At 37.2% G+C, this 17,801-nt stretch overlaps 1 protein-coding gene across 1 annotated transcript in view; it reads right to left on the reverse strand.

Moving 5' to 3' along the window:
* Window positions 1-17,801, reverse strand: part of CFAP47 (cilia and flagella associated protein 47) — a 965,255-nt gene that overhangs the window by 353,771 nt on the left and 593,683 nt on the right. Inside the window, exon 51 of the mRNA XM_036744194.1 lies at window positions 16,131-16,235. Coding sequence (XP_036600089.1) covers window positions 16,131-16,235 — 105 coding nt within the window. The remainder of the gene's footprint in view (window positions 1-16,130; window positions 16,236-17,801) is intronic.

Genomic DNA, 17,801 nt, shown 5'->3' on the forward strand with positions numbered 1-17,801 from the left:
ATATCTTTGCCAAGGAAACCCCATGAACAACATTAATGTGCTATGGACCACAGGATTACAAAGCGTCGGACACGATTGAATGACTGAACAACAAAGGACAAAAAAATACACCATGGTCCAAAATAGTTAAGGAATTTCCCTAACTTGGGAACTTTGAATTGTTATTATGAGAGAACTTTAAGCTGAGATTTTATAAATAGCTTGGTTCTTCTATCAGTTCCTAAATTGGCATAAATATAGCCCTGTAGGGGGCAGAGCCAAGATGGCAGCTGGAAAGCAGGGACATGTGTGAGCTCCCCACACCAGGTCCCTCCCAACACCTATAAAAAATGGCTCTGAACAAATTCTAGAACTGCAGAACCCACAAAATAGCAGAGGGAAGCAGGGATCCAGCCCAGGACAGCCTGGATGGTTGCAGGGCAAGGTGTATAACATGGAGCTGGGAGCAGAGCAGAGCCCAGCATGAGCCCAACCTGGACCAACCAGACTGGGAGCCCGGCAGAACAGGCCCTAGCGCCCTGAATCAGTGAACTGTGGCAGTTACCAGATTTCTCAACCCACAAACACCAAAGACAACAGAGAAGGTTAGTAGGAAAAGCTGCTGGGACAGAGTGAAAGGAATTCACTGTTCAGCCACAGCCTCAGGAGCAGCAGAGGTGGTGAAACTCTGAGGACAACAGTTGCAGTTGCTTCTGGCCCAAGGCCCACTTGGTAGGAGGAATTAAGTGGCAGATCTGAGTGGGAGTGCAGAGCCAGCTTAGATCTGACTCCCAGTTCGGGTTGGTGGTTCTTGGGGGAGGAGGAGCGCTGGTGTGGCAGACCTTACTGTGTAGAAATAACTCTGAATAACTCAAGCTTGGGACAAAGTACTCTATAGTCTACAAGCAGTCATACCTCAATGAAAAACTCAAGGGTCAAGTAAGTTGGCTGGAAACATGGCCAGGCAGTGAAAATGCACTCAGATTCAGACTCAGACTTTGGAATCTTTCTTTGGTGACAAAGAAGACCAAAACATACAGCAACAAGAAGTCAACAAAGTCAAAGAGCCTACACCAAAAGCCTCCAAGAAAAACATGAACTGGTCTCAGGCCATGGAAGAGCTCAAAAAGGATTTGGAAAAACAAGTTAGAGAAGTAGAGGAAAAATTGGGAAGAGAAATGAGAAGGATGCAAGAACACCATGAAAAACAAGTCAATGACTTGCTAAAGGAGACCCAAAAAAATACTGAATAAAATAACACCTTAAAAAATAGACTAACCCAAATGGAAAAAGATCTCCAAAAAGCCAATGAGGAGAAGAATGCCTTGAAAGGCAGAATTAGCCAAATGGAAAAGGAGGTCCAAAAGACTACTGAAGAAAATACTACATTCAAAATGAGATTGGAGCAAATGGAAGCTAGTGACTTGGTGAGAAATCAAGATATTATAAAACAGAACCAAAGGAATGAAAAAAATGGAAGACAATGTGAAATATCTCACTGGAAAATCCACTGACCTGGAAAATAGATCCAGGAGAGATAATTTAAAAATTACTGGACTACCTGAAAGCCATGATCAAAAAAAGAGCCTAGATATCATTTTTCAAGAAATTATCAAGGAGAACTGCCCTGGTATTCTAGAGCCAGAGGGTCAAATAGAAATTGAAAGAATCCACTGATCTCCTCCTAAAAAAGATCCCAAAAAGAAATCTCATTGGAATATTGTTACCAAATTCCAGAGTTTCTAGGTCAAGGAGAAAATACTGCAAGCAGCCAGAAAGAAATAATTTGAGTATTGTGGAAACACAATCAGAATAACACAAGATCTAGCAGCTTCTACATTCAGGGATTGAAGGGCTTGGAATATGATATTCTGGAGGTCGATGTAGCTAGGATTAAAACCAAGAATCACCTACCCAGCAAAACTGAGTATCATGCTCCAAGGCAAAATACAGATTTTCAATAAAATAGAGGCCTTTCAAGCCTTCTCAGTGAAAAGACCAGAGCTGAATAGAAAATCTGACTTTCAAACACAAGAATCAAGAGAAGCATGAAAAGGTAAACAAGAAATAGAAATCATAAGGGACTTACTGAACTTGAACTGTTTTGTTTACATTCCTACATGGAAAGATGATGTGTATAATTCATGAGACCTCAGTATTAGGGTAGCTGAAGGGAATATACATATATAGAGAGACAAAGGGCACAGGGTGAGTTCAATATGAAAAGATGATATCTAAAAAATATCAAATTAAGGGATGAGAGAGGAATATATTGAGAGAGGGAGAAAGGGAGAGATAGAATGGGGTAAATTATCTCGCATAAAAGTGGCAAGAAAAAGCAGTTCATTGGAAGGGAAGAGGGGGCAGGTGAGGGGGAATGAGTGAATCGGATTTGACCTGAGGAGGGAATAACATACATACTCAACTGGGTATCTTACCCCACAGGGAAGAGGGAAGAAGGAGATAAAAAGGGGGGACAATAGAAGGGAGAGCAGATAGGTGGAGGAGGCAATCAAAAACAAACACTTTCAAAAAGGGACAGGGTCAAGGGAGAAAATTGAATAAAGGGGGATAGGATAGGAAGGAGCAAAATATACTTAGTCTTTCACAACATGAGCATTGTGGAAGGCTTTTACATAATGATATACATGTGGCCTATGTTGAATTGCTTGCCTTCTTAGGGAGGGCGGGTGGGGAGGGAAGAGGGAGAGAATTTGGAACTCAAAGTTTTAAAAACAGATGTTCAAAAAAAAGTTTTTGCATGCAACTAGGAAATAAGATACACAGGCAATGGGGCAGAGAAATCTATCTTGCCCTACAAGAAAGTAAGGGAAAAGGGAATGGGAAGAGTAGGATGACAGAAGGGAGGGCTGAATGGGGAACGGGGTAACCAGAATATATGCCATCTTGGAGTGAGAGGGATGGTAGAAATGGGGAGAACATCTGTAATTCAAACTCTTGTGAAAATCAATGCTGAAAACTAAAATATTAAATAAATATAAAATGTATTTAAAAAAAATACAGCCCTACAAACGTAAAAACAATTTGCCCTAGCTTAGAAAGGAGATGTTTGCTGAAGACAGGCGAGGTTGCTTTGAATGGTGAGGGCTTAAGCAAATACTCAACCTCTGACTTGAAGAGGAGGGGATGGAGGAGGACATGGATTAAGCGGAACTTTTGGTTCAGGAAATATTAGTCCCTTCCCAAATCCCTATAGAAAGAGGCAGCAAAAAGAGTGAATTCCAAATCAGCTTTGTTCTACAGTGGCTCTTGACAGACATAATGAATGAACAAATGGCATTTCAAAATGTTTATTAGCTCACTTTATGCCAAGCTGAGGATCCGAAATGCTGAGGATACAAATATAAAAGTGAAAAAGGTGACCCCAAGGAGCTTAAATCTTAATAGGGCAAGACAGAACACTTAAGACAGAGCTGGTCAGGCAAGGGCATTTTGTTCTGGGAAGTCAAGACATAGCACGTGGAGCCACAGAGAAGTCTATTTAACCAAATCAAATGTCTTTCAGAAATAACTGTTGTATGCATTTGATTGTATCTCCCATAACAAGGGAGAGGAGACCATCCCGGCTACAGGGAAGAAGACAAGAAGATGGCTGGGGTGGACAGCTGAATGGGATATAAAAGCATGTCACCGTGATCTATGGCCACCTGCATATAGTGGGTTTTGCCACTTTTCACTGACTAAGTAAGCAGGTCATCCAGGCCCCTGGGCAGTAGTTCCAAAGCTTTACAAATGGCTACCCTGGAAGAGCTCCTGCTGTCAGGGGGTAAAAAGGCTACTTTCAATGCTCTCTATAGTTTTCACTCCCATCCTACAGATGGTAGAGGATGAGATGTGAACTTTCAGGAGTGAAGGTAAAAGAAGAATGGAAGGAGGAAATCAAGTTAAAACTAACAGGGCTTTCAGGAGTGAAGGTAAAAGAAGAATGGAAGGAGGAAATCAAGTTAAAACTAACAGGGCAGCTGTGTGCTATAGCAGATAGAATGTGGAACAGTGAACTGGACTATGATTCAGGAAGACCTGAGTTCAAATCCTGCCTAAAAATGTTCTAGCTGTATGATCGGGCAATTCACTTAATATCTCTCAGCCTCAGTTCACAGGGAGAGTTTTCTTAGGTCAGACACATCCGCACAGAACAGGAATTTCAAGATCAAATTATATTCTGACACCCACGAAGCCCTGATCACCATATGTGGATCTAGAATGAGGAAGGGCACTGGGCATAGTAAGAATGGTGGGAGTAGGAAAAAATATCTGATAGGAAAAAGATTAAAAAAACAAGGTTGTAAATAGAAGAATCCAAAGATAGAGACCCTGTTTTGTAAATCACCTTATCAACTCTCCAGTTTTTGTGGCATCAAGAATTCAGAGATAAAAGCAATCAAAGGGAGGGAGGATCAATGCTCCTCTGACCTAAAGAAATGAACTCCAACTAGAAGGAACGGGGAAGAAATTAGGCTTTTGGAAGTCATATATCTCTCATCTGGAAACTCTGCAAACCCCAGTCTTCCAAGTGACTAGGAAAGTCACCCAATTTGACTGAACACATGGCCAAGTTGCTGCCTCAAAAAACACTACATCAGGAACAAAAGATCAAGAATTTCTAGAGAAATGATGAAAAAAATGGGAAAGAGGCAGTAGCAGATCTCAAACTATTTACAAAGCATTATCAAAATGATTTGGTACTGATTTAAAGATAGAGGTTGGCCAATGGAACAGCTTAGATACAAAACATAGAGAAGTAAACCTAGTTTTCAATAACTCCAAAGAACCCAATTACTGGGGTAAGATCTTGCTCTTTGGCAAAAACTGCTGAGACAAGTGGAAAGCAGTCTGGAAAAAAATTAGTTTTAGAGAAACACCTCATAGCACATACAAAGAAAAGCCTCAAATGCATATATGACCTAGGTATAAAAGATCACATCTTTAACAAATTAGAGGAGCGAAGGGAAAAATGTTAATTATCAGATCTATGGGTTGGGGTACAGTTCATGACTAAACGTTAGATAAAAAAAATCATAGAAGACAAAATGGACAATTTTGATTATATAAATCAAAACATTTTTGCTCAACAAAATCAATGTAGCTAAAATTAAATAAGAAACAGAAAACTGGAGGGGGGGCATGTTTGCTTCAAGTTTCTCTGAATCTCACTTCCAAGATACATAAGAAAATGATCTAAATTTATAAGAATAAGAGACATCTCCTAAATGATAAATGGTCAAAACATTAACAAGCAGTTTTTAAGAGAATAAATGCAAGCTATCTATAGCCATAGAGGGCAAGGGTATATAAATCATTAGTATTATTTAGTCATTTTTAATCATGTCCAACTCTTCGTGACACCATTTGGGTTTTCTTGGTAAAGATACTGGAGTGGCTTGCCATTTCCTTTCCCAGTTCATTTTATAGATGAGGAAACTGAGGCAAATAGGGCTTAGTGACTTGCCTAGGGTCACACAGTTAGTAAGTGTCTGCAGTCAGATTTTTAACTCAGAAAGAGTCATAGGCCAGATTTGAATTCAGGTCTTTCAAAATCCAGGCCCAGCTCTCTATCCACTTTGTCACCTGGCTAGCTCTGTGTATTTACAAAAGGGATATTATTTTCATGTAGTCAAGATAAAAGAATAATTTGTCAGCATGTCTCTAGATAGCCCTATCCAGTAATAAGAATATCTTAGAAAACTCACAGAAGTATTCCAGAGACAGAGTAATAACTGAAAAAGTTTCATTTGGGGTCCAGACAACTCCAGTCCCAGCTGGGCTACTCATTAACTATTTAACCTTGGGAGAGTCACCCTACCTCTGGTAGTCTAAGTTGCCTTATCAGAATAAGAGGACGATAACAATGAAGTTCCTTACCTCCCAGGGTTGTTATGACAGCCAGTGAGATAATATATACAAAAAAGCACTGGATGAATGTCATTCATTATTTTTGCCAGGTACAAACACCCCTACAGTGAAAAAGGGTGATTTGCCAGTCTACCGTAGCTTAATATAGATTTCCCTTCAGATAATCTACCTTCCTTTACTCTGATTTTAAAATCACTAACATTTGATCTTAATTCAGTCTCCAAAGGAGGTTTCACTACTGGGATGAGAAGATACTGATCAGTAACATGACTACTGCTGTCTACCCAGCAATTATCATTCTCAGTGTAAATTAAGACACTAGCATTCTAGTTTATAAATTAGTCTATGAGAATTTGGTTAGTAGTCATCAGTCTGCCAGGGCCTGGTCACATGGAGTGATCTGAGGAATCTTAGTTTTTAAACCTACAAGATTCAGGACTAAATGTTGGATGATGGCGATAAGGGCAAGCTGCAACAACTGCTGAAAATAGGGATTTAAAATTTCTTTCTAACAATTATTTTATCTGAAAACATTCAGAATCATCTTCAACCTATTTTACTCACAATTAATCTACCACAGATTTGTCTTCTAACCTAATATTTGTGAAATTCGTGGACTATCACCCCAGGTCATCAATTGACAGGGACTAGGCTCAATCTTGGCAACCTCCCACACTCACCCCATATCTAATCTTTTCATTTTGTTTTGACCGCATCCATAATTTTCTCTGGAAATCTTAAAATACAGCTCATTTCTAGGTCCTCACAGATGTGAGTAAAGTGATCGCAATTCCAATGCAAACATTCAAGGTAACGATGAATTTTAGGTATGAAGCAGCCTTTATTTCATCCCATAGGCAGAATGCAGAAAAGACAAAGGACTCATAGTAGTCCATCAATAATGAAATTCTCTTTCTTTTACAGTGAATTCTTCCCTCTTCCCAGGTATCAACATAATTCTCAAGACAAGTAATGCTAACTTATGATTTAGGTTCCCTCCTGAAGGAAAAGACACTCAGGATCACGAGAAAGGTAAACTTCTTCCCATTCGACCTGTTCAGTTTAAATAACACATTGTACTAACACGAAAGCAAAGTCAATCCAGGTGTGGGAACCTGAGGCCTCAACGTCATATTTGGCCTTCTAGGGCCTCAGGTGTGGCCCTTTCACTGAATCCAAACTTCACAGAAGAAATCCCATTAATAAAAGGATTTGTTCTGTAAAACTTGGACTCAGTTAAAAGGCTGCACCCGAGGACCATAAAGGCCACATGTGGCTTCGAGGCTGCAGGTTCCCCAACCCTGATTCTCCTTCACATCATAGCTCACTCCTTTGTCACCCTACTAGCCTTGGGGTCACATATATTATCTGCTTTCTCCCCAATTGTTTGGCACTGTCTAGGAAATATCTCTTTAGAAAACCAGATCTGGGAACATTTCAAGAGCTCAGTATTGTCAAGGATATCCCTGTTCTGCTACTCAGAAACTTAGGCCATGTGGCTCTAAAGTCTCTTGAGAGCTGGGGTTTGAGTATGGGGGAGGGGGAAGGATACATGGTTCTGAGCACATTTAACTTCTACCCTTGTCTCTCTGTAGTTTTCTTTAGCTTTCCCTCTATCTGGGACCCAGGCCCACTCTTAACTCAGGTATGAGTCTCTGTCTGTCTCTCTGTCTATGTCTCTGTATGTGTGTGGGGGGGTGTGGGTGTGGGTGGGTGTGGGTGTGCATCTGTCTGTCTGTCTGTCTGTCTAACTGTTCAACTGAGCTGTCTCAAGGCTTCCCCACCAAGGGCCTAGATATGTCTTAAAGACCTCCTTTACGGTCCTAACCCATAAGGGTAACTAAACAACTACTTTATTCAATCAGATTATCCCCAATTGGTGCATCTTAACCATTCATGCTCACTGAGGTATGAACGGATTGACAAATAACCCTCTAATAAGTACACCTGTCATAGATGTAAAGAACAGGAACAAATTTTATAGGGAGATGCATGAAGTCTAAAACAAAGGATAATATTCCTATTTCTACATCAAGTTCATTAAGTTCCTCTGCACTAATTAATGCACAATTTAAAATTAATCTCCTTAGTTTCCTTTCACCCTTGTTCTACTCCTATCTTTCCAATTACTCTTCTATATTCTCATTTTCCTCCTCCTACTAATCCAAAGTGTTCTCCTCAAGACCGTCCTTGATTCATAACTTTTTTCCCCATTATTATGCTTTCTCCCTGGGAGCAGATCATTTTCATAATTTGAAATGTCATTTTAAGTCAATTTAAGTGTCATTCATAATTTTAATCATTTTCATAATTTTAAGTGTCATTTCCATACTGATAACCACCAAGACTATCTCCTGCCCATTCTCTTATTTGACAGAGATGTACTGCCATCATTTCAAATTCAACATACCCGAAATGAACTAAACATCTACTCAAGCATGCTTCAACTTCTTACATCTTGATCTCTGTCAATAAAATAACTTTTCTTCCAGTACCTGTGGTGTGTAACTTTTGAGCCATCATTGACTTATCCCCTTCCTTCATCTTCACACACAGTCATTCATATTATTAATTTTTCTTTTGAAAATTTTTGTCAACCTTTTTCTCTAGTCTCACTGCTACCACTTTAGTCCATGTTTTTATCATATCATGGAAGGCTTCTTTTAGCTGCCTTTCATGACTCCAAGATCTTTCTCTCCTAACTCAAGTTGTATATTATTTTAACATCATTTTAATCGTTAAGCCTACTACTCAGCAACTTCCTGTGGTTCCTTGGGTCTTACCATACTAAGTCTTCCTGGCTTTTAAGGTTTTTCATAACATGACTCAACTTTAGTCATCCTTTCCCACTATTACTCAATAGAATATATCTACTACTACTATTTTGGTTTTTTCAATGCCACCAACCCTCCTTATCCCTTCACTTAAATTACTCCCTCTTCAAAACATTTTTAACCCCCCTAACACGAGCGTGCCTTTTAGGAGCAGCTGAATATTCAATAGTTACATGAATCATTTCCCGAATCATCTCTAATGAATTCATCCCTAATTTTCAATTCAAACACCATTTATATGTTTCTAAACTATAATATTTCTTTTTCAAATTAATAACAAATTATCTATTTCCATAATCATCACTATTGTTTCATGAATTACTCTCAAATTCATAGCTAGACTGTAGGCATTTTTAAAGACAGAGATTGTGTCTTTCTCAGTGCCTAATTTATGGGAAATATATAAATATATATGTAATGTGATATATAATAGAAATAATGGATATATATGGAATATATAGGATGGAATGTATATACAATGAAATATATAATAAATATAAAACAGATATATAATAAATATTTTATTGATTTAAAATTAATGACTTACATTAAAGTTGTCACTTGAACAAACTATAGGAATTGTCATTATTATATACTACCATTTTTTAGAGAAAGCACGCTGAGCTGTCTTCTAAAAACTTATGCTTTCTAACCATAGCTAGACTTTCACTACTACTTGGCAATTATTTATTGACTATTAAAGCCAACACTCTCTTTTGTCTCCTCAATCTACAACCCTTATCTCCTACCCCTTCATTCCTGGGAGATGACTGCTGCTTCCATTTTTTTCAGAATATTGAGGCCATCTGTTATAAACTACCTAAAAATCTTCACTCTTTTGAGTACTTCCACTGTTCTAAATCCTACACAGGATAGTAATAGAAAGCCTTCAAGAATAAAATCATGAAGTCAATGAATTTGTGGCTGTTTGTAAATGTTCTTGCAAACATAAACCATGAGGAAGTAAAGAGGTATCTGACTGAAGATAAGTGGATGTCCCAATTCACTTTGTATATACAAAAAACTCAACGGACACATTTTTAAAAGATGTAGAAGATGAAAGCAAGGACAGATAATGGAAGATGTCCCCAAGACTGGCATATGTAATGTAAAAATGCTGTCAAAAGCAATGAAGCTCAGAATATGCTAAAGCTGGAAATGAATGTTAAGGAAAATAGAAAAGAGTTTGTCAAGCTATGTTTGAGGAAAGAGAGGGATAAAAGCTGGCAAAGACTATAAGTATTGTCATTCAGTGTGGATAGAATGATGAGAAAAGACAACTGTGAGCAGGCAGAACTACTCAATCTAATTTGCTTCTTTCTCTGGCAACTTTGAATGGGGAGGGAAAAATGAGAACAAAATTCACTAATTTTGAAACTCAAGACAAGGAAGGAGATGATCCAAGAGCATCTAGCCTTTAATTAAAAAATATTTTAAGTTACAAACTTCAGAGAAACTGCATCCAAGGGTGTTGAAAGAATGGGTGGGTGTGATGGTTGTTACACTCTTAGTGATGTCTGGAAAATGGTGAAAAATAGAAGAGGTACATGGTAAATAGCAAACGTCTCAATTTTCAAAAAAGAAAGTGAGAAGAGTTTGCAAATTATGGACTAATGAGACTGAATTCAATTCTTAGCAAAATTCTAGGGTGTATTTTTGAAGGAATGACTACATAACACCTAGAAAAGGAGGCAGCGACAAAAAAGCTAACGACTCTATAAGGAGAATAGGATTTGAAATTAAACCTCATTTCTTTTTTAAGAGGTGGCTATTCTAGTAGATGATCAGGAGAATGGTGTAAAAAACTAAACAAGATTTCTAAAAACAAAAACAAAAGTATTTGACAGTCATTCATGCTAGATGAGAGTTCTAGGTAAATTCAAAATTAAACGACCATATGCAAAGCATAGTCATTTACGGATAGCAGTCAACACTGAAACCAGTAAGAATGAAAAGCTAATGCATTAGATAATGGAATATTCAAAAATATTTTAACAATCTGAAGTGCCAAGCTAAAGCTAACATAATGTAATGTAATAGAGATTAAAATAAATTATAATCAGGCTCAAATGAACAACTTCACCAATACAGCATGGGGACTTCACAAGATGTGGTGACAAAACTTTGAGAGAAAAAGGTATGAAAGTGAGGGTGTGCTGGTTAATATTTAACAACAGCCTCCCCAGGAAGAATATTTGCAAGGCAAACTTTTAATTTTAATCTGCATTATTAACATCTCCCCAAACTTTCTTAAATCTTAAATCTTGACAATAAAATAAATCAAGCCCTGATGTGTAAATGCTCACATTGAAAATTTAACAATAAGCTCTAGCTTTGTTCCAGCAATCTTGACCTTGTTCAGTGTACCTTTTTCTGAAAGTTATTATTGGCCAAACTCAGTATGCTTCAATTGTGTGTCAGTGAAACCAAAAAAGCTTATGTAACCCTAGACTGTTTTAAGAGAGGCAGTGCTAGCCCCCCTGCAATCTGCCCTGACGAGACAATTTCTGGATGACTGCATTCATTTCTAGTTGTCATATGTTACAAAGGGCATTCACAAACTGGATTATATATAAAGAAAATCCACCTCCAATCTGCAGAGATACTGAAATCATTCCACTTTTTACTTAGTTGGTGGAACTAGAGAAGGCTAAAGGATAATAACTGTCTTGAATTATATGAAGGGCTGTCATACGAAGAGGAATCTATTACTCTCGGAACCAAAGGGCAGAAATGCTATGTTCCCATCTTGTGCTCTTTATAATTCAGTCAATGTTTGTTTGGGGGAAATTCTTTTCCCCTGCTAGATCTTCTCACATTTGACTCCTATCTACTTTAGCCATGACCTCTGCCCTCCCATTTCCTTGTGTCCTCTCAAGTCCTCACTCTGGATACACTGCCCTTCATTCTCAATCTCTTTACTTCTATACTCTTCTGTCTTGGGATAATACCAACCTGCATTTCCCCAGAAAGAAGACATTTCATCTTTCACCATCCCCCCTCCCCCAGTACGACACATTCTTCCTCCTGTCTTTCACATTCAGACTGTCCCTTTGCCACCATCATTCAGCAGCTTCTAGATCACGGTTAATTCCTCTATCTTTATCATTCATCTCACATTCAGACTCACGAATCTGCAGCATCCAGGTCATTCTCCCTCTTTTCTCAAGGAATTTCATACTCCACCCATTGTAATGATCTTTACCTCAGTCCCTGGTCCTTTCATTGGGAACTTTAGCACGCTTACTGATGGTTCCTCAGAACACACTGTTCTCCCAGTTATCCCACTTCATCAGCTCCCATGTCCTCTCTCTTTGCTCTATCTCAGTCACACGCAGAGATGATCACAGCTTTTATACAATCATCACCTATAACTGTTCTACCAATATGATCCAAAACTCTGAAATTCCCTTATGCAATGACAACTTCTTATCTTCCTCTCCTAAACCCTTATCTCACTCTACTTAAATTTATTTTTCATCTCCCCTCCAACCTCCAGTTCTGTCACTTATTCTCATATTTCATCACTCCTACCTATATTGGCCTCAATTCTCTTCCTTCAGAGTGTTGGTCCTATATAGTTGACCAATTCAACTAAACATTCTAAGTTACCCTTGAATACTTTGCTTTTTGTTTTATTACCAGGCATGCCTTGCCAAATCCCAGCTCTTACTTATCCCTACACCTGTTCTTTTTCTATCTACATGTTGATGAATGATGCTGGAGAAAGTCATGTAGTCATCCCTACTTACAATGCAACCACTGTAGTTCAGGCCTTCATTTCTGCTTGACCACAATGTTATAATAATCACCTAGTTGGATCTTCCTTCTCCCATTCTACTCCTTTCTCAATCCATTCTTAATAATAATTATTTTTAAAACCTTTCTTTTCTCTTGGGCTTTTTCCTCCCAACTACCCAGTAAGATAAATAATACAAATTATTACCTTCATTTTACAGATAAACAATGGCATTTAGAGGTGAAATTACTTGCCCGTTTTTACTCTGTTAGTAAGTATCTGAGATGGAGTTAGAACTTGACTCCAAGTTTATCACTCTTTCCACCACAAGAGTAAATATTTTTCATGTCACCGCCATACTCCAAAACCCCTAGTGAAAACCTGTTGCCTACTTAATAAAATATAAACCTTCTGCACTTAGCATTTCATGCGTTTAAAATCTATCCTCAACCTTCATTCCTACACTGTACATTTTAGCCAAACATTGCTCTTTGCCTTCCCATTCTTTCTGTCTGTTTTGATAATTTTGCCTATGTTCATGCCAGCCCCAGTATATTGATAAGAGGTCCTAAATCACCATATTACAGCTAATGATGTCCCTTCCATCTTCCCAAGCCTAATTCAGGTGCCTTCTCACGTATGAAACCTTCTCCTGAATCCCTTACCCGAAACTTATCTCTCCCTCCTCAAACATCTCATAACACTTTTCCTAGAACTCTTCTTTGCACTTATCTCATAATTATTTCTGTTTATGTCTTTTCTTGCCATTAGACTGAGTTTCTTGAGAGCTTTATCTATATTGTATCAATATTTGCATCCTTAACACACCACAAAATGGTTTGTTTAAAGGGGACCCTTAAAATGCTACGACTTTCCCCCCTTAATCAATTACCAGCAATAACTTACTGACTGCTTCCTATGTTCATAAAACTATTCTAGTCAAGAAAAAGGGGAACCAAATGATATATAACAAGTAGTCCTTTTACCCATTACAGTATCATGGTAGCTTTTCTGATTTCTGTAATAGTACTACTACACTGCTAAAAACATACACAAATGCAGAGTGATTCAGATAAATGAAGGATAACTTCTTTTCTGTGATTCCTGTTCGAAAAGATTTAGGGATTATGGTATACTATGAGTTAGCAATACAGTTATCCCTACTCCATCAGTTAATTCGTGATGCACTATAATTTCTGGGTTTTTTCAGCTGCATTTGCACAACGGCAATCACTTCATGTAGTTTTATATTTCATTCTAAAAAGACTATCCTGTATTCTTCTCTACTAGAATGCTTTTACTGGATGCTAAGGACTTTACCAATTTTTCAAACTTTCTTTACATTTTGGCTAAAACCTCCATCATTTTGTCATCTGTGCATAATCCTTGGTTCAAAGGGCCAATTATCTGTGACTCACTCCTCGTTGGTAAAGATCGATTGCTATTTAGTAATAAATCTTCATGAGGGGCAAGTGAAGTTGGTGAAAGCAAGGGATAAAAGAAATCCAAACTTTTCTGGTTCCCAGTTTCAAAAGAGAAGATGGGCAATTCCAACCTCTCTTCAGGTCACCAAAGCAAGAGAAAAACTGAGAAGCCTGACTTGAAAGAAACTGACTGTTGGGCAAAAAAAAACAATAACACATAATACTCTTACTTGTGTAAGTGATGTACATTCACCCTTTATTCCAACTTATTATTTTTTTAAATTAAATCATTTTTTGGAATATGAACCTGACAAACTTAACAAACATTTCCTTGTACAAAGAACAGGAAAAGAGGACTGCTTATGAAGCTATGAACTTCTACTGCGTACTAAGTGGGGGATTTTTGAGGGAGGGAAGAGGACATATAAAATTTAACATGGTAATTCCAATGCTGTCTGACAGGTGTATGCTCCTTTCTGAAGTATTTCCATCTTCTGCTTATTTTTTATGCTCATTAATGTTTTCTTCTTCCTCTTCTTCCTTTTTAATACCATGATCACAACTTATTACATGCCTCGAACCCTTACATCATAGAAGGAAAAATATATACCTCCCTATGCAAATGACTATAGCCACATAAAAAATCCATGTATTGTATGCCAATTAGTTCTTTAAACTAATAGAACTTGAAAAATATCTATAAAAATTTATCTATAAAAATTATGAAATTATCTATAAAATAAAAATCTGTAAAAATTATCTATGAAATTCAAAAAAATTTATTAGAGAAATATGAAAAGAGGCTCACAGAATCATGTGATATCAGAATTAGAAGACAACTTATAGATTACAAAGCACAGTATTCTGTCTGATGGATGAAGCACTTCTACAGCAAACTCAATTAGTGATCATCCTCCTTTATCTTGATACCTTGAGAGGGAAAGAACTAGCTATGTTCAAAAAAACATTATATTTTACAAAGTTCTTCTGGTTAGATATTTTCTTCCCTATATTTAACTAAAATCAGTGTCCTTTGAAATGTTCACTCATTGGTCCTGATATTACCCCTCTGCAAACAATATGGCAAAGTGGAAAGATGACTACTACTAGAGTTAGAGGGTCTGGGTTCAGATCCCACGTCTGAGGCTTACTCCCTGTGTTACCTTTAACAAGCCCTTTAACTTCCCTGAACCTCAGTTTCCCCAAATGCAAAAAGTGGGATTAGATTAGGTGGCCTCTGAGATCCTTTCCAACTCTAGAGTTTTAATTTCAGTTACCTAAACCTTTGTATGTGATGGCAGAGAGCTATAAACCTAACTTCTTCTTCTCCAGGCTAAATATTCCTAGTTCCTTAAACATTACTCACATTAAAATTTCAGATGCCTTTGTCACTCTAAACCTGCTCCTCTAGGCAAGCTCCTACTTATCAATATCCCTTTTAAATTTAAACCACAACTATAGTACAATTTAAATTATTCTAATCATGTATCAATGGAAAAACTATATATATATATATATATATATATAATGTATATATATGTGTGTGTATAACATATATGTTTTTATATGTGTATATATGTATATATAATATATATGTTTATATATGTATATACGTGTGCATACACACACACATATATTCAGCTTTGTGTCTGTATTCTGTGAACAAGGAAGGGAAGCAGTGGATATCACTTCAATACTCTGAAAGAGACATCACATTGTTAGCCAATCAAAAAACAACCTTCCAAATTCCTTGGCAATGGGAAGCTCTAGGAAGAATAGGAAAAGAATTTAGCAACATTCAACGAAAGCAGTTCAATCAAGGAGCATTAAAAGGAAGTATTTAGCATGGTTGGAATGAAGTAGGGAAAGCCCTATGATATATTTTAAGTTTATTTCCATAGTTTTGCTAACACCTGCACCTTGCTTTCTTTATAATAGCCCTTAATATTTTATCATCCATTAATCAGCATCTCAATAATAGCAGAAAACTCTGTGTAATGCTTTATGATATGATTGATAGTAGGCTAACTTTAGTGTGAGTTATTACAAAGTACCAGCTGTTTAATGACATTATAGAAGAAAAAAGACACTAAACTATACAAAAATGAATCTTGAGAGGATAAAAAATTCTATGTGAGAATATTTGGGAATGCGTTATTCAGGGAGATGCAAGTTGCCGCATAAAAATAAATATTCCACTCAATGTGACTAAAAGCTGAGCCTTATTCAAACTGATGATAAAATAATCTGTAACAATAAACATATCAGCATTGGCCATACCCAGACTTTCTGATGTTTCTAATAACCATTTCTGAAGGGATTGTTCATTATTTGTGTCTTGTGAATCATTCTGTTCTGTGTCTTCAGCAACAAATGAAATTGCACCTAAAACAAACAGATACCAGATGTTAGATTAACCAGGGCATTCGTTTTATAAGATAGTCTGCCACCCTCATGTATTAATGCTGCCTTAGACAGAAACTAACAAATATCAGGCAAAACCTGAATTCCAGGTATCAGGTGATCAATTAAAACTGATATCTATATCTGTATCCAAAGATATGTTAGATTCAATAACAAGAAGAATGCTAAAGAACTTATTGTTCATGTTGGAAAAAATGTTTTCTATAACATTCCAGGAACAAATGATAACAATATAACAACAAATGAGTTATGAGGATTTCTTTACAGAAATAAAAGGATTTATCATAATAAATCAAATCCACATCATTTCAACCACAAATTATGGGAATGTTATTCCTAAGAAGCTTGGCATTATCGACCAATGCACATTTTGGAGAGAGAGAGAAGGAGGGAGAGAGAGGGAGGGAGGGAGGGGGAGAGAGAGAGAAAGAGAGAGAGAGAGGGGAGAGAGAGAGAGAGAGAGAGAGACAGAGAGACAGAGACAGGACTTGTGGCAGAGACAGAGACAGAGAGATTGTGTAATATATCACCACAGATCAGAAAAAAAAGTTAGTACCTACCAAATTGTTGGGAAGATACAATCAACTGGCTAGATTATACACAAGAAGCTTATTACCTTTCATAAAGTAGCAAATGACAAATCCTTATACAACAAATATAAACTCCAAAATGTTCTTATGAATTCAAGAAATAAACTGAAGTCAAAATGAAACATCATCACGGACCAACCATAATAACCACAATCACCCAGACAGGTCATTGACCCATACAGATTTATGAATAATGTTTTAAATAGATACCAACATACCAAGTACCAATAACCTCCAACCTCTGTGGAATGAAAAGCTCTTCAAATTAAAAGATGTAATAGAAGAAATCCAAACGATGTAAGGACAGAGTGAACTATGCATTATTCCTGTCATCCTTTATCATTGGAAATGAACTGAAGATATTTTCAATGAGCTTACAGAGTTCAACTTTACATTCCAATTTTTTTATCCAACTAAAACAGCAATCATTTTATCCACGAGTCCACCAAATATTAAAAGAACAAAATTAGGACAGTGACTTTTCCCCCATCATTTCTATAGGAACTCCATTGAATACACGATGAGAAGAACAGGAACAATCCTAAGCTGACATTTACAATATACTTTAAAGCTTGCAAAGGGATGCGCATACATTGTCTCATTTGGCCTTCACAACAACCACCCTCTGAGGCATGTGTTCTTATTGTCCCTTCTGTGGAGGGGGGAAATGAGACTCCAAGAAGTTAAAGTGACTTGTCTAAGGTCACACAGCTAGGAAATATCTTGGTGAGAATTCAAACCTGATTCCAAATCTGACATTCCCCACCATCAAATAATTGTCACAGAATATTTGGGAACCTCAAGATTGAGTAGAAAATGACTGCTTCCACTGATGAGCTATCTCAAACTAATTAATTTGAATTTTGAGAGTATTCAATTTTAGTGGAATTTCCGCAAGAGAAGTTTTATTTACTTTGAATTCACAGACAGATCAACA

Source organism: Trichosurus vulpecula, chromosome 2, assembly GCF_011100635.1.
Source record: "Trichosurus vulpecula isolate mTriVul1 chromosome 2, mTriVul1.pri, whole genome shotgun sequence".
NCBI classification, from domain to species: domain Eukaryota; kingdom Metazoa; phylum Chordata; class Mammalia; order Diprotodontia; family Phalangeridae; genus Trichosurus; species Trichosurus vulpecula.